This window comes from Carcharhinus amblyrhynchos, chromosome 22 (assembly GCF_965287045.1).
Source record: "Carcharhinus amblyrhynchos chromosome 22, sCarAmb.v2.hapA, whole genome shotgun sequence".
Taxonomy (NCBI): domain Eukaryota; kingdom Metazoa; phylum Chordata; class Chondrichthyes; order Carcharhiniformes; family Carcharhinidae; genus Carcharhinus; species Carcharhinus amblyrhynchos.
Window position 1 is genome coordinate 5,319,289 of NC_137345.1, and position 23,383 is coordinate 5,342,671.

A 23,383-nucleotide genomic window follows, 5' to 3' on the forward strand; every position below is an offset into this window, starting at 1 on the left:
CGTGGCCTGTCAACCTAATCTGAACATCTTTGGACTGTGGGAGGAAACAGAAGCACCTGGAGGAAACCCATGCAGGCATGGAGAGAATGTGTAAACTCCACACAGACAGTGACCTGAGGCTGGAATTGAACCCAGGTCCCTGACACTGTGACGCAGCAGTGCTAACCACCGTGCTGCTCCACAGTTTAACTGCCAGAACGCTTGCGTTTTCAGGGAGGACTAAAGGAGGAACTTGATAAGGTTGTTAATGATGTTTAGAATAATATAACCAGGCCCAAAAGAAAAAACATTGTGCATCCCTATTAATTTTATGGTTGTCTTGCAACCTGTCGCGTGTCTAACTCTTCTCATGTTGTATGTAGCAGCTGCCTTGTCTGCTTGTGTTGCCATGACCAGCTTTAAATCCTGTTTTAAAGTATGATTAAAGACTCATTACCATTTTATTATGCATTTTTCTTCCTTGTAAACATCCAATTTAAGATCAAGATGTCCAGCTCTCATTTCAAATGTCAATAAGCCGACATAACCACAAATGGTGCATCTAATATGAAACAGCAAAAAATATGAAACATCTTGGGGAAGAGAGACTTTTTTTTCAAAAAGCTACATGTTTGTTCCATTTAACAAAACGATACTACATTTTAATTTGTGTTGTATTAAACTTCAAACCCAGCTGTTTCTGTCCTTTATCTTAGTTTGTGGCAGCTGTCAAAGCCTCAAGCTGCCTGTGAAATGGGGTCAGTTGCGGATGAGCAAAAAGATGCAGCTGTGGATGTATTTTAAACAGTGGCCTTGCGATAAGTAGCAGGAAGGTCGCATTGCTTTGAACTTCATTCCTGGCAGTGGTGCAGAACTTCTGCTAACAGTGCCAATTTAAATATGAATGATGCATTCTTTTCATTGGGAGGGATGCAGATAAATTATTGAAGCATAATATTTACATTTTGTTCTGCTTCTGCCCCAAAATTCACCCTTTCAGCTGGAATTTGAAAAATCGCAGGTGAAGAAGATGGAAAAGGAGCAGAAGAAGCTGTCAACGCAGTTGGAGGAGGAACGCACACGGCACAAACAGCTAACCACGGTCCTGATGAAAGAATGCAAAAAGGCAACCAATAAGGCAGCAGAGGAAGTGCAGAAAACTGCGGAGTTGAAACTGAAGCTGGAGAAGGAGATGGCCAGAAGCAGCGAACAGGAAAAGGAGTTGGCCACCGAGAAGCGGCGGGCCTTACAGAGGGAGGCCCAAATGGAGAAACAGCTCTCCGAGTTTGACACGGAGAAGGAGCAGCTACGGGCAAAGCTCAACCGGGAAGAAAACCGGGCACGGGCCCTCAATGAGGAAGTGGAACATTTAAAGCAAGTTATTGAAGGGCTTAGAAATGGAACAGAAAACTCCAGTAAAGTAGTTGCAAATGAACCAAAATCACTGGCAACCCTCCCAGTAGAGGCTGGGTCTAATAAAAGCAAGTCGGTGTCCCCTCCATACCAAACTAATAACTCCCCTATGAAAGTGTCAAATGAAAGTGACGTAAAAGAGAGACATGGCACATCTGTACTCATTCCACAACTAAATGGACATTGCACCACATTCATGGCTAATAATGGTGATGGTCAATCTACTGATGGGAATGGGGCATTTAGTTTTCTCTCAGGTGAAAACAAATCAGCTTCTCCATCTCCAGGGCACGTTGTTGAAAATGGAAGTGTTAATGTGGCCTCTTGCGCTGCACCTCATTTCACAGGTGGAACCTCACTTTCTCCTTGCAACACCGTAAACTCTTCTGCTGCTTCCTCTGTGTCGTCTTCACCGTGCTCATCACCTGTGTTGACAAAGCGGCTCACAAGTTCGACGAGCCCCAGCAGCAGCTTTCAGTCATCCTACCAAGCGGGGTTGAATCAAAGGTTTCACGCTGCTCGGTTTAAATTCCAAGCTCAAGCAGAGCAAGATCAGCAGACCGGTGTCCTGCAGAGTCCCCCCCCAAGGGATCTATCACCCACTACCTCAGATAGTTCAGCTGCCAAACAGTTGGCTCGAAATACGGTGACCCAAGTCCTTTCTAGGTTCACAAGCCAGCCAGGAACTCTTAAAACTACAAATAATTCCCCCTTTGGCACTGACTATCGTCAGTTGGGTAGTTCACCAAAAACGCCAACTGGTGATGCCAGTCACTCGCCAACTTCTAGTAAAGTCTCAAGTCCACAAGGTCCATTGGCACCTGGGATAAAATCGCCAACAATATCAAGAGTGGACCGAGGAAATCCTCCACCCATTCCTCCTAAAAAGCCTGGCCTCGCACAGTCGCCTGCATCACCACATCCGCTGGGCAGAGCAGCTGCAGACAATGGACCTTCCCAAGCTGGACTCGCTGCCAAAAATGAGTCAAGTGCTTCCAATTCTGTCCAACCTCAACGTTTTTTTAACTGGCGTGAAACAGGGAATCATGAGGAAGTTGCATCTAAATCTTCTGTGGAGCGAGGTGCAACAATGGGCTCTGAAGAAGGGACTGAAGGTTCAGTACCAATGGAGACACTACCGAATGAGCCAACTCCTATAGCTTCACTGAAGCTTTCGACAGTTTCCACAGATATTTGTGGCACCACAATGGACTTGCCAAACACCTGTGGCATGAACAACAGTTTGATTACGCCATCCAGTAAAGAGATTGATATACTTCTACCAACTAGTAGTTAATCTGTCTAGAAATGAAATGTGAGTTATGCTTTTCTTTCTTTTGACTGCAGATATACAAAGTTTCTTAATTGCAACACAGTTTATTATTTATTTATAGGACATTTTGTATTTGTACAATATCCACCTTGCTATACGTTTTCTCAACTTCAGAAATTATTTTAGATTCTCGCTTGTGTATGTTAATGACTGTTTTATATATGACCTTTTAGTACTAATGTCAAGGCCACTGGTTTATGGCTTACAAGGGGAAAAATTAACTATTACTGTGTAAAAACATCAGTTAAAAATCTTGAAATCCCATAGAGTAAAATACTTTCTTATTGAATCATAATTGTAAAAGGAATCACAAAATTGATCTGCCAAAAGAAATAGAAATTCCAAAGTGTATGAAAAATGGGATTTCATACGTTCATTCAGCATAAACCAGTGACGAACACTGCCTGTAATTTGTAGAGTTATAATTGTGTTAATATACTTGGCAAAACTGGCACATATTGGGGAAAAGGATGGGAGGAGGTTATAATACATGGGAAAGAACATAATTAGCAAATATGGTTAGATGCATTTGGGACTCCAAAACATGCATTACAACTTGTGTGCAGTGGGTATTCACTGTGCTGAGAAATCTCATCAATGTAGTGGTGTTCACCATTGGCTGCTACAATAATCTTCTGAAGACTACTTTGGTGTAACAACAAATTGAGGGGAGGGAGGTGAAATAGTCGAAGTCAATAGGTCTGGAGAACTCCTTCTGTCCAATGTAAAGGGCACAGGATTTTTTTCCCTGTCACCTGACTATAGTTTAGCTCAACCATTTAAATAGTATATTGCAATAATGATTTAGAAAATAATTGTCCTGGCAGTGATTAAGGAATGTATTTTCTTTGTATCTAACTTATGACTGCAATCCAGGGCTTTAAATGCAGTATGATGTGCTCCATGGAGGCTTGAATTAATTTTTCTTTTAAACTGCATTATCTGTGTAGTTCTCAAAGGTACTCCTGGGAGTGCTTCTAAAGGGTCAATGGTGAAGTGTTTTATTTTACATCTGGGATTTGGACTATTAGTAATTTGCGCTCTGGTGTTTGTCTTTCAATGCAGCATTCCTTTAATTTGAATTTCTTAATTTCCAAATGTCTGCATTGTGATATTAGAAGGTGCAGTTAATGTATCAGGCATAGTTGCAAATGGTTCCTTAATTTGTAACTAACACAGTCACATTGGTTGCTGACCAAAATAATATTGTTTACACACACCAGACAATGCATCATAATTCAGTTATGTTTCTGGCTACGTCCAGTGGCAAATTTTTGCCATACGGGTTTTGTGCAATCATTTGTAGCCAATACAAAACCATCAGTGACCTGTTTAAAAGATATCACCTGCTTCTAATCAAACTAAACAAGACAAGAGTATGATGGGCAATGAATTGATAGTATATGCAAAGCATTATGTACATATAAGGTAAGAAGATGTAGGAGTGAATTTTACCATCCCACCTGCCATGGAAATCGGAGCAGGGGGAGGGTGGACCATGGGAAAGTCCGTTGACCTTGGGTGGGATTTTCAGGTTTCAGGGCTAGTGAGCCTGGAAAATCCCACCCGTAATGTTTGCCCGTTTTCATTGAATTTATAATGATGTCTTTATGTCTTTACACTCATTCTTAAAAGCTCCTTTCAGGACCTCACCAGTAAAAACATGTACATTATATCAATCTGCTTAGGGTCTCCAACACCATGCACTTCAGTTGCTCAAAAGATTGTTCCTGGATATATACTACTTTCTATACAACTGAGGTTAAAGCTTCATTAAAGTGTCCCAGGATTCCTTACCTTATTCCTTTTTTTTTCCCCATTGCAAGAAAGGAATTGGTCTTTGCAACCGTAGCTGAGAATATGTAAACCAGAATTTGAATAATTTGAGTCAGATTACACAATTTTGTCCTAAATAGTGCACTTCAAGTTGGGTATTAATTTGCATACTCAACCACCTGAATTTACCATTGCCTGGCACCCATTTTTGGGCACTAAAACTTGGTAAAGTTGGGCATGAGACAAATAGTGCAATCTGTGACCACATCCATGCTGATTTCCCTTTTACCCAAGGCCCGAAAATGGATGTGATTGGGACGGTGCCCAAAATGGGCACAACATCAAGTTAAATGTATTTGCGTGCATTCAAATTGACTTAATGGGCTGCACCGCCCAAACTTACCGGCATTTCCCCCTTTACCACTGTGTTCGTCCATCCTGATTCTGTGCGAAACAGACATTCTTGCCAAAAGTCTGTTTCGGGTGCTCCAGCTTCTAAAGAGGTAAGCTCAGAGCTTCTGGTGGCTCTCTAACTCAGGTTGGGGGGTGTGGCATGGGGGGAGAGCCAGGTGGGCCAAATCATTCCCTGGTATGGTGAAGGGGGGACAGGAAGAGGGAGGCCAAATTGCTCTGTGTGGGGAGGGGATGCAGGAGCTGGGGGGTCCGCTACCAGTCTGTGGGTGATCATTGGTGGGGAAGGGGGTTGTGATCGGTCTGGGTAATGAGGGGTTGAGGATAAAGGGACAGTTATGTTGTGGGGGTGGGGCGATGTCTGTGGGGGCCTGCGGGAGTAATTTGTTTTTACTGCGCGTGCGCAGTTGAAGACTCCAACCAGAGCAGTAGGGTTTCGGGTGCGATAATTCCCGCCCACAGCACGATTCAGTTTCGCGACTTTTTTTTCAGGCCGAGAACAGGGCTCACGTGTCGGCTCTGAACCCGGATCTGAATCACGCCCAGACTCAGCATTTAGAATCAAAATGGTAAAATTGGGCTCTAAATGTTCAAAGCTCTGTGTATTGGCCATTTTAACATAAATTAGAAAGCCACAGGAAATGTATTATAGTCCCATGTCATTCATTTGTTTTGTGGACTCCAGTGAGAAGTATTATTTGTACTAGGTCTGAGTCACAGTCTTTTCTCCTAGTTCCTGCCAAGCCCTAAAGTGGGAAGCCATGTGAAGGATGTTATGCAATTCAGAATGAAATGTTCAATGCAGTTATTAAAATGAAAAGATTTGTCAATTTTACTGCACTTTACCGTGCCTTGTAGATATGTCTCAAAAGGTTTTCAGATTAATAGAGGTAGCTTGAAGTGCAGTGATTTTGATATCAAGACAAATGTGGCAACCATTTTTACACACCAGTCAATAAGATGAATGCTTTGTAAATTGTTTTTGGTGCAGGAGGAATACTCGTCACAGGCAGCTCCTTGCACTTCTTCAAATATACCATCTTTAGCACTCACCTAAAGTGGCAGTTAGGACACTTTGGTTGACTGCCTCATGCAATGGATTGCACCACTGGCAGTGCAGCACTCCTTCAGTACTGTACAAAACTTCAGATTAGATTCATAATGTGAACTCTTGGTGAGGGTTTAAAACCCACAACTTGATTGCCAAATGAACCAAGCTAATGTATTCATCAACTTGAAAAGGAGCTCTATTGGTAGGTAAAAGCATGGCTGGAAAATTAATTATTAAAAGTCACTTTGTAAGTCAACCTCCAGAAGTAGGTAAAAACATTTTCTACTGATGAAAGACAATTAACGAGTGGAAATGGAGCTAAAGCGGTTCGAGTTCCTGTCATCAAAGAACTGGTCAGAAAGCTGGAAAACGTCCAACAAACTACAAATTCATCCAGTGTAATGTGGAAGCATGAAAAGTAGTTTAACAATTGGAGGTAAATACTGATGTAGCTCGAACAGCCAAGTTGGCCTCAGTAATTCTTAATGCAAAACCCTCTTTTGCAATGTACTGTGACACAAGCACACACTTAATATTCTTAAAAATTCTCTACTCCCCACCCCTCTCCCACTCCCACCCCCACCCCATCCCAGTTACTTTAATACATTGCGTGAACAGTATCCTCCCTAACATACGGTTGGTTAACTGTTACCTAGAACGTAGTTCCACTCACGATAATAATTGGTTCCAAACAAGTCCACAGCTCCCCAGCTAAGTGGTTTGCAGTAGTTCCTACTTTGATTCAGTGCATTAATTAGTTAATGTTCTTTCTTTAAAAATGCCTGAGGAACAGTTAAGCTTTTGAGCACAGTATGCAATTTAACTCTCAAAAAGTACTTAATGGGCATGCATTATATTCAAAGATATACGGCAATTTTTGAGAGTTACCGCACTAAGCTTTGATTGTTTAAAAATTGCATGCCTAGCCGTATTTTGATGGTGAGAATGTTCTCCTGAGTAGTCAGTAAAATCATGATGAATTGCTTTTGGTCTTTTGTATCTGTGGTTAACTTTCTTCGGGGAAGGAGGAGGTTTGAGGAAGTTGTTGAGTTATGTGATTCTGAGTTATTAATTTTGTCCCATTTAAATTATTTTCTCTTTTTTAAAAAAAAGGCTTTTATTTTATTTCTTTACTCTTCATGAATGTAAGAAGATAGAAAAATATTATACCATTTATCTGTTGTTTTATTGATTGTAAGTGTCAATCCAATAGAGAATGATGGATTGAGTCTTGATTCCTTCATCATTGACTATCTTCCTTTACTGGCCAACATTTTTCTTTGTTTATTTCAGATTTCTTTAAATATTCAATATCAGAAAGGCTTGACACTCCTGAAAAGCTCACATTAAAACTTGAATTGTATTAAAGTATAATTTTCAGGCACCAAATGACTGAGGCCAGACCAAGATCTCAGGATGGGTTATTTCTCTAAAATAGGTAGTAACTTGAGTTCTTCTGGCAATGCTTGGCTGTGCAGCCTGGAAATGGGATTTGGACTGAAATTTTGAAGCAGCATCTTTCCTGTAGGAGAATGATTTGTTCTGAGAAGGATCTTGGACTTTTTATTTTTACTTTTAAAATAATCTATTCTGCTTTGCAATCAACTGCCATTGGAAAAGTAGCATATTTACAACAGGAAATCTTCACCTTAGCAGTAGCGAGGTGCAAATGAGACAAAACTGGTGGAATTTCTGCTTCCATCGTTTTATTCCACTACCTTTTCTGATAGAATTCCTCAGCTTTAATAAGACACCGATCAAGCAGAATTTTATTCTATACCACATTCCACATAAATTGAGTAGGATCCACAGGTGTATCACCTGTGGGAAGTGTGGGGGCACCACATAGGCCAGATTTATTTATGTCACAGAGCATTTGGTCCATCATGAGCCTGCTGACTCTCCACAGAGTAATCCAGTCTCACTCACTCATTCAATCCCCAAAGTCTGATAGATTTGTTTCCTTCAAGTGCCCATTCAGTTTCCGTTTCAAATGATTGATTTCATCCACTTCAACCATCCTCACTGAGTTGCAGATCATTATCACTCGCTGCACTTAAAAAAAAATCCTCTTCCCCCTCCATCCCATGCCCAAAGCCCTAAATCTGTGTCTCCTTGCCCAGGGGAACAGACTTTCCTTGTCTACCTTATTGAATGAAACCTGTCATTGTCTTGTATTTTCCTATCAAATCTACCTTCAATCTCCTTTGTTCTAAGAAAAGCAACCCCAGATTTTCTAGCCTAACCTTGTACCTAAAATCCCCCTTTCCTGCAACTATTTTGGTAAATCTCTCCCGCACCCTCTTAAGAACCCTCACATCCATCTTAAAAGTGTGGCAACCGGAACTGGTAAATTAAGCTTCTAGTTTCTGGGATGTGTTAGTAATTCAGATGCAGTGTTGACAGTCTAAGGGAAAAAAAAATCTTTTACCCATTTTGCCTCAGTATCCTGGTGACTCATTAAGAAACTGCCATAAGTCAACAGAAACTTTATGACTTGCTGCGATTGGTGTATGTATTCCATCTCGGCCTCCTCCAGTGATCCCCGGCATCTCAGATGATCACAGGGGATCTAGCCAATTCGATTCACTCCATGTGATATCAAGAAACTGTTGGGAGCACTGAATACTGCAAAGGCAATGGGTCCTGACAACATTCCGACAATGGTACTAAAGACTTGTGCTCCAGAGCTTGCTGCACCCCGAACCAAGCTCTTCCAGTACCGTTACAACAGTGGCATCTACCCGACAATGTGGAAAATTGCCTAAGTGTGTCCAGTACACAAAAAGCAGGACAAATCCAACCCAGCCAATTACCGCCCAATCAGTCTACACTCGATCATCAGTAAAGTGATGGAAGGGGTCATCAACAGTGCTATCAAGCAGCATCTACTCATCAATAACTTGCTCAGTGACGCCCAATTTGGGTTTCACTGGGGTCATTCAACTCCTGACTTCATTATGGCCTTGGTTCAAACATAGACAAAAAGAGCTAAATTCCAGAAGTGAGGGGAGAGTGACAGCCCTTAACATCAAGACCGCATTCGACCAAGTGTGGCATCAAGGAGCCTGAGCAAAATTGGAATTAATGGGTATCAATGGGCAGACTGTCTGCTGGTTGGAGTCATACTTGGCACATAGGAAGATGGTTGTGGGGGGCCAGTCACCTCAGCTCCAGGACATCTCTGTAGGAGTCCCTCGGGGTTATGCCCTAGGCCCAAACATCTTCAGCTGCTTCATTCGATGATTTTCCCTCCATTATAAGGTCAGAAGTGGGAATGTTCGCTGATTGCGCAATGTTCAGCACTGTTCACGACTCAGATACTGAAGCAATCCATGTGATAATTTTGATCATAATTCATTGCTGATGCATGTTATGCTGTCAATGTTTTGTTTGCTTAAAAATAAACAGAATTGAAGGCTCCTTTTAAAAGATTTTTGTGAGGTATTCATTTTGTCAAAGCATGAATGTTACCTGCTACTGATGGTGAGAATGAAATCAGAAAGACACTATCACTGTGTAGCATCTCTGGGCCCTAATAAATGGGTTACCATTGCAGCAGAATGTTAATCAGTGGCTCCTTTGACTATTTCTCTGGTATAGTTGGGGAAGCTTTAAGAGAATGTAGCTGAGATGGCAACCTCATTGAAAAAATAAAATAGTAAATATAATAATGTTGGCAAAATTAAAACACTGCAAGTTGAACTGTGACAAGGACAGTAGTTAATGTAAGCAATTGAAGTCTTGCCCTTTGGCTGGAGAGCTGGCAAGAACTCCCATGTCTTCTCCTTTGGAGAAGGCCCACCAAGTGGTCAGTGGTTGGTGTTATCCCAGATCAAGGATTCTTGGGATGGAAGTCCCATCCCCTCAAAGCTGCCAGCTTGCAGGCAGTACCTGTGGGAGCAGTGACAGCTGCCATCAGTGTGCTCAGGGAGAGGCTTGTGATTGCCGTAGTATCCAGGCCCCAGGTAACTGAGGGTGGTAAGGAAATGGCTGGCTGAGGGGAGCGAGGGTGGTTGGAAGAAATGGGATGGCCCTCCCCCATTACCACCCCTCCACCACCCTTTCCTGATATCAGGTCCGTTGTTCACGCACTGAGTGCCTTTGCATGAGGAACTCCTCAAACCCATGAGCAAACACACCAAGGCTTGATTTTTAAGCTTCTCCCATGGCAACTGGCCTACCTGCTGCTGGTTGAATACCATAGGCAGCAGGATGAGACAAGATCTTTAGTTGGCGAAGGGATGGGAAAATGTTTCACGAGCTTTCCCACCACGGACTTAAATCGGGCAGAGGTGGGAAAATGGCAGGATCCCCATCTGCATCCCTGTATCTCCAAATTCACTTCAGGGGAGGCAATTAAATTCTGGCCAGGTTCAGACCGAAGGGCAAATTTAGGACTAATCTCAGGAAGCCCTTTTTTTACAAAATTATCATGTAGAATGAATTTCGAATGAGGAACTGAAGGAAAGTGTGCTCCGTATTGTAAATATTGATGTCCACATTGAAGGACAAACAATTTAGATTCAGGTTAGTGGGAATGTTAGTTAGTAACTGATGATGTGGGAATGTAGTCTGAATAACACAGTTAAGTAAACGTTAATATTTATAATATGCTGGCAATGTGTTGCAGCATGGTGATTCCGTTGAGTACTTCTGATGTAAACCGTTAAGACTGCAAGTTTTGTTACTTAGGGAGCATGGCAGAATAGTGAATTTTAATTGCTGCCTTAAATGTGCCACCAAATGGTTTACATTTTGATATATCTATAATCTATAGTTCATTTCCTTATTTTTTGGTTTGTCACCATTCTGTGATACTGTATTAAAATGGTATAGGATAGGTGGAAGAGTAATGGTGATAGTAATGTAGAATCAGAAGAAATAGGGCATCATGTAACTGGTGTATAGTATAGGAGCTTTCCCTGGTTTCTACAACAGATTTCATGAGGAAACATTATACTAAATTATCAATTTTTTAATAGTGCTTGATAGATATTTTTCATAACTATTCCCACAGTTTTGCAACTCACAAACTAATTATAAAACAACCCAAATAATGCAGAAAATACTGCAGATGCTGGAAAATCTCAGCAGGTCTGACAGCATCAGTGGAGAGAGTATAGAGCCAACGTTTCAAGTCTAGATGACTCTTCGTCAGAGCTGAGAAGAAAAAGAAATAATGCAGTGCCTTTGCAACACTTTTTTCCTATTGAGAAAAATTTGCTTTAATACAGGAGTTGGCCAAATCTGTTGGGATCTGTGATTGGGAGCCAAATACAGCCATTTCTCAAGTGCTCAAAGTTGGCATTCAGACAAAGTTCAGTCAATTTGTGCTGTTTATAGTTGTATTGAATGTAAACGGCAAGTCTTGCATACTTCAGAGCTTATTAAGTGTACTAATGACATCTAGTGCAGGGAGACACGAAAAATACTTTGCATGGAGTTTTATAAATTTATCATGAGGTCAGAACTGCTGAGATTTTGCAACAGTTGAAGTGACCCTATGAAATCAGTAACTCCCAAAATCGCTATAAATTGTTCATGAACGCCTGTTAACTCGAGACCACTCCTCCAGTTGACTAAAGCTAACAACAAGTGCCAAATAATGAGCAGAGCGAGGATTGCCTTTGCAATCTGCAAAGCCAGTGATCTTCTGATTCTTGCAAACCTTAATTACTTTCTTTCATTATTTAACAATTACGGACTGCTTCAAGTTCATTTGTAGGAGACTGTAATATTAAACATGAAGTACTCCTCTTGATTTTTGATGAGTTGGAAAAGCAACTGAACTTGACCTAAACTTAATGTTAATTTACTAGTTAATGTACTAGAAATGTGTGGCAGACTACTGAGAACAGATTAAACCCAGTCTAAAAATCGTGCAGCTCATGCTATAATGTTCTACTGAAATCACTGTTAAATGAGAAATTCCACATCGACTTGGACAAACTTGAGATATGTAAACTTTCAAATCTACTTCTCTAACCTCCTCCACCTTGGCCATCAACCACTTCAGGGCTACACAGTGGCACAGTGGTTAGCACCGCTGCCTCACAGCGCCAGGGACCCGGGGTCAATTCCTGGCTTGGGTCACAGTCTGCGTGGAGTTTGCACGTTCTCCCAGTGTCTGCCTGGGTTTCCTCCGGGTGCTCAGGTTTCCTCCCACAGTCTGAAAAACGTGCTGCTTAGGTGCATTGGCTGTGCTAAATTCTCCCTCAGTGTACCTCAACAGGCGCCAGAGTGTGGCAACTAGGGGATTTTCACAGTAACTTCATTGCAATGTTAATGTAAGCCTGCTTGTGACACTAATAAATAAACTTTAAAAACTTTAAAGCTTTAAATTTCAGGGTATAACGTTGTTCGTTAAACGATTGTTGCTGAGATTTGCTAAGAAAACTGCTCTCGTTGGTTTTTTTTAATTGATATAAGCTCTCTTGTAAAATAATTAAACAGAATGATTTGTTGTTTTACACGTGGGCTGTTTAGCCAGGCTTAAACTAAATGGTTGATTTTTGATAACAACATGCCAGAACGTGACATGTCACACTGCAGCCAGAATTGTGCATTTTTCTACATCCAGTCTATACATTATAATGTCATGTAGACATTGTACAGTAGATAAAGAAACATTTATATTAACTTGCAACTTTGTTTGATGTACACTATCTAAAGGGGTGCAAGTAATTCCAGATGAATTTTAAGCACATTTTAATCTCTATATTCTTGACTAGCTTGTTTTTTCTGGCTGTACACAAGAATAAGGGTAGGAGTAGAGATGTAGAGAAATGTGTACTCTGCAGAACAAAAGACTTTCTAGTAACTACATCTTCTTGGGGTGCCAAGACTGGTTTAATCAACCTCTTCCACTGTACCAGACCAATCCATCACCAGCACAGGTTGTCCTAACCTCAACGACAACAAACTTAAGTGACATATATATGCAGAAAGGCATTAGTCACTAAGTCAATAAACCACAGCATTGAAAGTTATCTCAAGTATGCCAGATGTATTTATTTGTTACAGGTGCTTTCTATCGGATTCTACTTTGAGGAAACTGAATTTAAACGTTTTACCAATCAAGAACTATCCTTGTACTTTGAGGGGTGTGTATTCAGTTTTCTGATCTTAATTGACTAAAATTAAAAGATTGATGCCATGGTTTTTCCCCCATGCAGAAAATAAATGTTGAGGCACTTGCAGAGTTTTTAAATCATGTGATTTATTCTTCTTGTGATCTTTCAATTTGTAAAAACTGCTGATATCAAGGTTTGTTTGCCACAACACAGCTGACTTTTGACAACCTGGATTTTTTTTAGCAATTCTTAAATGGGAAGCAATATTCTAAAACTCTGCAACGTTGCAGGTTCCACCAATATTAGTGAATGGTCACAAAAGTTGGAATCTTTTTTGACTCTTATGCATTTAAAAAAAACCAAAACCATGTATTTCTAGAAAATTCTTTATCAGCAAATTTAATTAAGAAAAGAGTATATGTGGCGTATGAACCCATGTCTGACCTTTGAAGGCTACTAAATTAGTTGGTTGAATGCTGGGAGCTACAGTCCCTCATTTTAGGGAGGGTTTACCAACTGGGCTTCGCACTACTGTTCATTATTCAGCATTCCATGGTGTGTGCATGTTCACGTGTGTATAACGGCTGAAGACAGAATTGGGGTTGGGAAGTGTTGGCCGGAGTTAACAGTAGCTATCTGGGTGATGTAAGAGAGGGTTGATGCAACCAAAGCCACATTTTCAAGAGGGGCCGTGAGAAAACCTTGCCACTGGGAGGGGGAGTGATGTGAAGCAAGAAACTTGGATATCTGTACGGTCATGATAAATCAGTGAGTCGGCTGCACTTAATATGATGCATCGCTGCTTCCTCGTTGTTATTTTGAAATAACTCGTGTTTTAATATAGCTTCCAGATTTATTATGTTACTAACTTGCATTGCAACATGATTCTGTATAGTGCTTCCATCTTGCAGCATAATCCCCTGGACCAATTCATATTCTTGTAAAAAAAAATTGTGTGTGACAATATATTTTTAATAATTCATAATCTATAAAATTATTTTAGTTTCATACAGTGGAGTCAGTATTTTTTCAGACATTCTATGCATTGTACAACTAAAAATGCATGTAAATGAGTGATTCCTTTTTATACTTTATTAACAAACCTCTAATTCCAAAGCTGCTGTCCCTAATAGGATTTTATTCATACTTCGGGGAAACTTCAACTAATTCAAAATGCAACTTTTAAGTGCCTTTTGAATCTGCATGTTGTAAATTTTAAAAATTGTAGAAAGTGCGTATCTTCACTTATGATGGTAATTGCCATTAATCAATAAAAACAAAACTCTTACCAAAAAATCGTGTGTGGTATCTGTGTTTTAGCATCAAGTCAACAAATATGATGTTTAAAAGTAGGTAAATGAATGCTATTCCCAAGCATACTCGCGACTGGTATAAACATATCAACTCTTCAATAACCAAACATACCACCTCAAGCTTGAGTGTTGATTTCTCTGCTGTGATCTAAATGCCGGGGATAGAATCATAGAATCCTGCAGTGCAGACGAAGACCATTTGGTCCATCGAGTTTGCACCAACCATAATCCCACCCAGGCCCTATTCCTGTAACCCCACATATTTACTATGCTAATCCCCCTGACACTAAGGTCAATTTAGCATGGCCAATTTGGACTTTCAGATACACCATCAAGTTAGCATCTAAAGGGAATGCTGTTGTGATGGATAAAATAAGATATGCAATGCTAAGAATGAAGGTCAGATTCAAGCAGGAAGTGGAGACTGTGGCCTGAATTCTGACATTTATTTTGCTGAAATGTGTTCTTCCTATTTTGTTTGTTCCCCCTCTCTTATTGTCAATATATAAGTTATTAGCTTTTTGCTGGGGATGGTTCCGCACCCTAATTCACACTTATTCATCTTGTGAGAACCTTGATTCTAAAACCTGGCAAACTGTTGAACGGCAGGGATGTAACGCAGGTAAAGTGTACCCCTCACCCGGTATCTAGGTGTGCACATTCCCAGCAGCAATCCAGCGATTGCCGCAGGTCTGATTTTGTATATGTATATATTTTCCAAACTCTTAACCGTCACATCATAGCTGAATTCCGCTGTCACACCAGAATTGGGAAGTCAATTCAAGACCTTCTTGTCTGAATCTTGGTGAGTGATCAGGATGGAACAAGCCTCTAAAGATTCATTACTAGACATGACTAATGCTACCAGATCAGAGGGCTTTTACAATTTGTGAGGAACTGGGAAGAGGGGTGGAAAGGCCATTAATTTTAAGCTCAGATCTTTTAGGGGAATTTAATGCCCTCTTGCAGAAACGTGAGTATTGGATATTCACATATTCAGGCAGGAAGGTGGATGGTGAGGGCCCGCCTCTACTCCACTTATGTCCATGATGGGAAGGCCTGTGGATGGCCTTCCTGCCCCGCTGCCAATTGACACACCACTGCTAGTATTTGGTATTCACCCTGAGACAGGTAGTGTCATAGAGGTTTACAGCACCCATTACCCAGCTTGTCCATACCGCCTTTTGTTTTAAACCCCTAACTAGTCTCAGTTGCCCACATTTGGCCCATATCCCTCTATACCCAGTTTACCCATGTAACTGTCTAAACTCTTTTTAAAAGATAAAATTGTACCCGCCTCTACTACTACCTCTGGCAGCTTGTTCCAGACACCACCTTCTGTGTGAAAAAATTGCTCCCCTGGACCCTTTTGTATCTCTCCCCTCTCACCTTAAACCTATGCCCTCTAGTTTTAGACTCCCCTACCTTTGGGAAAACATATATTGACTATCTAGCTGATCTATGCCCTTCATTATTTTATAGACTCTATAAGATCACCCTTCAGCCTCCTATGCTCGAGAGAAAAAAGCCCCAGTCTATCCAGGAGGGGAATTGCCATGCAGGGAGCTTAAAAAACAAAGAGTACGATAGTACTGCCTTTGCTCGGGGTGGGAAGATGCTCAAAGGGAGGTGCTCAAAGGTACTTGGTCCCCGATTTAAGGACCTGACATCAGGAAAGGTGTTTGGTGAGAACCACCAACCAGCCCCTTGCTCTTGACCATCCCTCCCCCTTAACCACCTTCCTTCCTTCTATCACCCACCTGTGTCCATCCACAATCCTTGGCCTTGGGTGGGTGTAGTACTGACAGCAAACCGGCAGCTCTTGGTGAATGGGGTCTCTACTTGGCATCCTTGATTCTAGGGAATACCCACCATGTGACACTTAACGCAGCAGGCCTTAGCCAAAGCAACAGAAAGACCCTCTATTAAATACCATCGTCATGTCTAATTTACATCCTCATAGCTAAAAATTTCTGGAAGCCCATTCAGATTTCATGTGTAAGTGAGAGAACTGCTAGCTTTTCAAGAGGTGTAGAGGACTAGGCATGAGCCTTTCCCATTTTCATTCGAGCTTTAAACCCATTAAAAGTCTGCTCTGTAGAGTCTTGCAAGAAATTCCTCTGTGCAGCTTTAGATTATATCCTAGTAGGGGTAATCGCACAGCACAAAACTGCTCAATTTACGCTCTCGTTCAAAGGTTGGCATAGAGAAAAATTCCATGCTGGCGCAGTGGGGTTTGCTGTGGAGTAGAGAAGGAGCTTTAATGTGCTTCTGACCTGTAACGTTCAACATGCACAGGGTGCCCAAATTTGTTCCTCAAGGTTAATCTCTAGAACACAAACTTTTTTTCAATAGTGTACTCATTGTACATCCACATGTACATCCACATGTGCGAACTACAGTACCAGCTGGGCGATTTTGTAACTTTTACTGGGATCACTTGTGCAAGAGTTAACATTGAGATGTATAAACAGTGAATGTGCTGGAAATGGAAAATGCTGCCGTCTCTGAACCTGTACAAAACTGCAAAGATTATTTTCCCTTCCCGGGATGACAGCAGCCTAGCTCGTACCAAATGGAGGTGACATTTCGGTCCTTGGATTTCTGTCAGAATTTTTCCAAATTACCTTCAAACGTATACTATAATCTCATTCTGGATGTCTTTTGTAAACATTTTGCTTGTCTAGGTAATAAACGTAGAAAAATTGCTTTTTGTATAGAACTTTGCTCCTTACTCTGCTTGAATGCAGTTTTCAACCCATTTGTTGAAGTGGCTCTTTTAAATAGATATTTGTTTGCAGAACTTAATCTTCACTAGCAAGACTACATTTGCAGTACATTAATTTATACTTCTGGAAGCATTCAGTCAACCATTTAGCTATGGGACTAAGAGATTCTCAAGTCCAAGTCTGGTACTAAATGATAGATTCCCTTCCCAGAAACAAATGGGACATAGGCATCACTGGCTGGCCAGCATTTATTGTCCATCCCTAGGTGCTCGAGGGCAGTTGGGAGTCAACCACATTGCTGTGGCTCTGGAGTCACATGTAGGCCAGACCAGGTAAGAACGGCAGATTTCCTTCCCTAACGGACATTAGTGAAACAGATGGGTTTTTCTGACAATCGACAATGGTTTCATGGTCAACACTAGGTTCTTAATTCCAGATTCCAACAGTTGGTTTTACAACAATTCAATAACTATCGTGATTATGTTGTGCTAACCCACATATAAATTAAATTTCCCAATTTGCTGGAAGCAGTTTTAGAACTTCCCTCCTTCATCATGAAATCCCTTCAGTACAGAAGGAGGCTATTCAGCCCATTGATTTTGCACCGACTATCCACAAGAACATCTTACCCAAGCCCACCTTCCATGGCTAATCCATCTAACCTCTATGTCCTTAGACTGTGGGAGGAAACAGGAGCACCCGGAGGAAACCCACATAGACACAGGGAGAATGTGCAAGCTCCACACAGTCAGTCACCCAGACCAGAATTGTGAGGCAGCACTGCTAACTATTGCCTGCAAACATTTCCTGTTTTTTTTTTCTCTCCTGGCTTTTTTAAAAACAATTTTTAAAATGTTTGTTCTTCATTTCAACAATGGCCAAGAGCAATACTTGTTTCAGTTCCCTAAGCAGAGGAACTGTGCTTGTAAGTAAACATTTACATGCTTCCTTTTTAAATATTGATTGTTTTTCTTAACCATTAAAAAGTTGGATATGGATTTTATCATTTTCCCTTCACTAAATATCCAAACCACAGAGGCAGATTACATTTTTCCAGCTTCCTGATAGCAGACGTTTAGTTGGTACCCGCTTACCTCTGGAGTTAGGAGGTTGTGTTAAAGTCGCATGCCTGAGACTTGTGCACAAATTATAAGCATATGCCCCCAGCTGTACTGAAGGCGTGCTCCTTTGTCAGAAATGCAGAATTTTTGAATGAGACACTAAACCAAGAATGAGACTCCTTTTTCCAAAGATAGGGGAGTCTAAAACTAGAGGGCATAGGTTAAAGGTGAGAGGAGAGAGATACAAAAAGGTCCAGAGGGGCAATTCTTTCACTCAACAGGTGGTGAGTGTCTGGAACAAGCTGCCAGAGGTAGTAGTAGAGGCGGGTACAATGCTGCCTTTTAAAAAGTGTTTAGTTACAAGCTAAGATGGCTATGGAGGAATTTGGCCGTCAATTGGGACTAGCTTAGTGGTTAAAACAAAAGGGGTGGCATGGACAAGTTGGGCCGAAGGGCCTGTTCCCATGCTGTAAACCTCTGTGACTATGGCCCACTTGAGAGGGCAGACTTAAAGACCTTTAAAGCGCTATTTCAACTATGAGAAGAGTTCATTCTAGTGGACAATCTCAATCAACATCACAACAAATAGATTATCAGGTCATTATTGCATTGCTGTGTACAAATTGCCACATTTGTCTACGTTATAAGACTGTACTTCAGTGTTAATTCATTGGCTATAAGGTGGGACATCTATAGTCATGCAAACTGCAATGCACATGGAAGTCTTTACTTTCTCAGTTCTGTCAAAGTCATTGGTTGACCTGCCACCAAGAGATATGCTAGTGTATGTGGGGGATGATTTGCCCCCAGGTTTTGTCTCCAGTTGCAAATTCCTACTCATATAATACTCAATGCTGCAATGAGCTGGCCTTCCAGCCAGCATACCTGTTCATTAAATAGATTTCCCATTTTAAAAAAATCAAGAAATAAGTTTTGAGAACTAAGAATTCAAAAAAAAAGTATTTTTTTTTAATTCGTTCATGGGATGTGGGCATTGCTGGCTGGCCAGCATTTATTGTCCATCCCTAGTTGCCCTTGGGTATTGAAGAGTTGCTGTGGCTCTGGAATCACATGTAGGTCAGACCAGGTAAGGACGGCAGATTTCTTACCCCAAAGGACATTCATGAACCAGGTGGGTTTTTCCGACAATTGTTTCATGGTCATCAGTAGATTCTTAATTCCGGATTATTTTTATTGAATTCAAATTCCACCATCTGCCATGGCAGGGTACGAACCCGGGTCCCCAGAACATTAGCTAAGTTTCTGGATTAATAGCAATAATGCCACCTGGCCACCACCTCCCCTTAAATCGGAAATCTAAGTGACTCAAATCTTTACCAATAAAATAATGGCGGTTTTTACATGTCCCCACACTTCCTATTAATAACTATTAACACGAGGGCTCTCCATACTCAGAATTAAACCATTCTAGCAGCTGTTGCAATTGAAAGCCAACATGCTGTGAAAGGGGACTGAATAAACAGGAACTTTGAACAGTAAACACAGATTTAAGTTAAGTTTGTTTATTAGTGTCACAGTAGGCTTACATTAACACTGCAAAGAAGTTATTGTAAAAATCCCGTTGTCGCCACACTCTGATGCCTGTTCCTGTACACTGAGGGAGAATTTAGCATGGTTAACACACGTCTTTTGGACTGTGGGAGGAAACCGGAGCACCTGAAGGAAACTCACGCAGACATGGGAGAACGTGCAATGTCTGCACAAACAGTGACCCAAACCAGGAATTAGAACCAGGGTCCCTGGTGCTGTGAGGCGGCAGTGATAACCATTATGCCACCTTGCTGCCCTGTGCAGTATGAAAAAAATATACAGGGCGGTCCTTACCCCTTCGATGAATATTAACTCCAAACAGCCATGCAGAATTTGGCCTTTATTGCAAAGGGATTAGGGTTTAAAAATAGGGAGATTTTATTGCAATTGTCTGGGGTGTTGGTGAGGCCTCATTTGGAGTGCTGTGTACAGTTTTGGTCCCCTAAAAAAGGATATAGTAATGTTGGAGGCAGCCCAATGGAGATTCACCAGGCTAATTCCTGGGCTCAGAGGGTTGTCCTATCAAGAGAGACTGAATAGTCTAAAGGCAAAATACTGTGAATGCTGGAATCTGAAACAAAAACAGAAAATGCTGAAAAATCTTGGCAAGTCTGACAGCATCAGTTGGGAGAGAATAGAGCCAACGTTTCGAGTTTTGGTGACTCTTCATCAGAGCTGAGAGCAAAGAGAATCAGTGTAGATTTATGCTATGAGGGTGGTGGGGGAGGGGAGGGGAGAGGGGGTGGAGTGGAACAAAAGAAATGTTTGTTGAGGATACCGACAGCTGAGAAGGTGCTAGAAGTATCCATTAAGTGATCAGAATGAATGAATGGCAGAACAGAGGTGCAGATTGTTAAAGGATGCCTGGGGATTACGGCAGCTAACCTGAAAAGGGGGGAGAGCTGGAATGGAAAGTGGAAAAATGAAGGTGAGAAAGAAGGATGAGACGATGAAACAACATGAAATAAAATAAATGGAAATGGGTGAAGGTGGAGGGGGAAGAGCTCGCGCTCTGAAGTTGTTGAACTCTGTGTTCAGTCCTGAAAGCTGTAAATCAGAAGATGAGATGCGGTTCCTCCAGTTTGTGTTGAGGTTCGCTAGAACATTGCAAAAGGCCAAGGATGGACATGTGGACAGGAGAGCAGGGTGGCGAGTTTGAAGTGGCAAGCGACAGGAAGCTCTGGATCCTGTTTGTGGATGGGCCGAAGGTGTTCAGCAAAGCGATTGCTCCGTCTACGTTTGGTCTCTCCGATGTAGAGTAGACCGCATTGGGAGCAGCGAATGCAATGGACCAGATTGAAGGAGGTGCATGTGAAGCACTGCTACACCTGCAAGGGGTGTTTAGAACCTGGGACAGTCAGCAGGGAGGAGGTAAAGGGGCAGGTGTCGCATAATCTACGATTGCATGGGGCAGGGGGTGAGGCATTGGGTGTGATGGAGGAGTGAACCAAGTTGTCCTGAAGAGAGTGGCCCCTGTGGAACACTAATGGCAGTGGGAGGGGTGGGGGCGGGGGTGGTTTGGGGGGGGGCGGTGTGCGGGGTGGTGGTGGGGGAGCTGTGGGAGTGGGGGATATGTTGAGTTGCGGGATCATGTTGGAATTGGCGGAAATGGCAGAGGATGAACCTTTGAATGCAGAGGCTGGTGGGTGACAAGTGAGGACAAGAGGAACCCTATCCTGGTTCTTGGAGGTGGGGGAGGGAGTGAAATGACAGCAATGACCCAGGTGGTCAGTCTGACACAGCTGAAAGCCTGTCAACCACAATGTGTGGAAAACCACGATAGAGGAAGAAGGGAGACATATTGGCATCACTATCTTGGAAAGTGGCATCATCAGAGCAGATGCGACGGAAGTGAAGGAACTGAGAGAAGAGGATGGAGTCCGTATAGGATGTGGGGTGTGAAGAGCTGTAGTCAAGGTAGTTGTGGGAGTCGATGGGCTTGTAATGAATACTGATGGACAGTTTATCACCAGAAATTGAGACAGAGAGATCAAGGAAGGGAAGTGTCAAAGATGGACCATGTGAAGATGATAGAAGGGTGGAAATTGGAAGCAAAATTGATACATTTTTCAAGGTCCAGGCAACAGCATGAAGTGCCATCAAAATATTTGTCGACATTATGGCAAAGGAGTTGTGGGAGGGAGCCAAAGTAGGACTGGAACAGGGAATGCTCCACATAGCCCATGCACAACATCATGATAAATAAAGTCCTAAAACCACTAGTAATTATCTTCCTTTCTCATCAAATTATTAATTACAACTGAGCTTGCCCCAGGGAAAAGGAAGTCACATCCTGAAGATAATTAAGAACTGAGAGTATTTGGCTTTCAAAGAGCCAGCACAGCCATAGTGGGCTGAATGGTGATAACTATAGATAAGGGAAGCCATTTGATCCATTCACTTAATTCTTCCATGGAGACTTAACTCTATCAAAGCAGTTAGTTGCTTCTTGCATGATTCTCAAGTGTCTGGTACCATTATCCTTACCGGATCATGGCCATTTGCATTATTAATAAGTTTGCATGGAAATCTTCTCCCTTGCCTTATGTAAATTGTTTTCATCTTAGAAAAATAATTATTTCATTGATTTTCTTTAAACCTTTTTGGTGCGTGGGTGTGAAACGGCAAACCGAGCATTCATTGCCCATCCCCAGCTGTCTTTGAGAAGGTGGTGATGAATCATCTTCTCTCCATTGTTTAGAGGTCTTTCCATTTGTCCCAAAATGAAGTCTACCCCCAGACTGAGTAGCAAAGGAGCAAGCCGCATATTTGCATGACCCACCCTCCAATTATAGACAAATGATTGAACCACAAAGACAAATGTGTCACTAAGCCTTTCCGGTTGTTTGGTGATCCATGTACTTCTTATTTTGTGAGGCAACCACAAAAGAGTGTTTTGACTATGGTGTCCAAAGGCCTGAAATGGACATTGTGCTGACTGTTCCCAGAATTGACATCTCCTGGAATTAAAACTGATCCTCTGGTTTCAATTAACCTTCAAACTAAATGAAAACAATGTTCGCCTATCACCTCTGCGAACATAGTGTTCCGCAATGAGAACTTTAATGGGGTGGGGGAAATTTTTGTCACCGACACTCTGGAACAATGAAACAACTTCTAAAGAATTGTGATTAACTTGGGCATTGGATTTTGCTTTTTGTCGAACATTTTCATTGAATAATGTTGCTCAAGTAATGCATGCAGTATTGATGTTAGCCATCTGGGAAGAGTTAGTTAAGATCCTACCACTGTTGTGATTGGTTAGGGGCAAGAAAACAGAAAACCAAGTTCTTGCCTTTCTTCCAAGTTTAGAATTTGGAGGGGTTTTTTTTCAAATTCCCGATTATGTATTTATCTGTTCCTTTCTGGTCACCCTGAGTCAACACAATCTTAAAATATCAAGAGCCAAAAGCACTGAGTGGGAGAAAAACAAGTATGACTCAACTATTTAAAGGAGTTTGACTTGCATTTATGTGGCAAAGAGGGGAGATCTTATAGAAACATATAAGATTATGGAGGGAATAGATAAGATAGAAACAGGGAAGTTGTTTGCACTGGCAGGTGAAACTGGAACTAGGAGGTATGGCCTCAAAATAAGGGGGAGCAGATTTAGGACTGAGTTGAGGAGGAACTTCTTCACACAAAGGGTTGTGAATCTGTGGCATTCCCTGCCCAGGCTACCTCATTGAA

General features: G+C 41.7%; 1 protein-coding gene and 1 long non-coding RNA gene across 2 annotated transcripts in view; one reads left to right on the forward strand and one right to left on the reverse strand.

The window, feature by feature from the left end:
* The window catches only part of cttnbp2nlb (CTTNBP2 N-terminal like b), an 80,585-nt gene extending 75,522 nt beyond the window's left edge, over positions 1-5,063 (forward strand). The window contains exon 5 of the mRNA XM_080209727.1: positions 980-5,063. Within this exon, the coding sequence (XP_080065853.1) occupies positions 980-2,689 (1,710 nt within the window). The 3' untranslated portion in view covers positions 2,690-5,063. The remainder of the gene's footprint in view (positions 1-979) is intronic.
* Positions 1-23,383, reverse strand: part of LOC145356823 (uncharacterized) — a 146,044-nt gene that overhangs the window by 82,254 nt on the left and 40,407 nt on the right. The window lies entirely within an intron of this gene.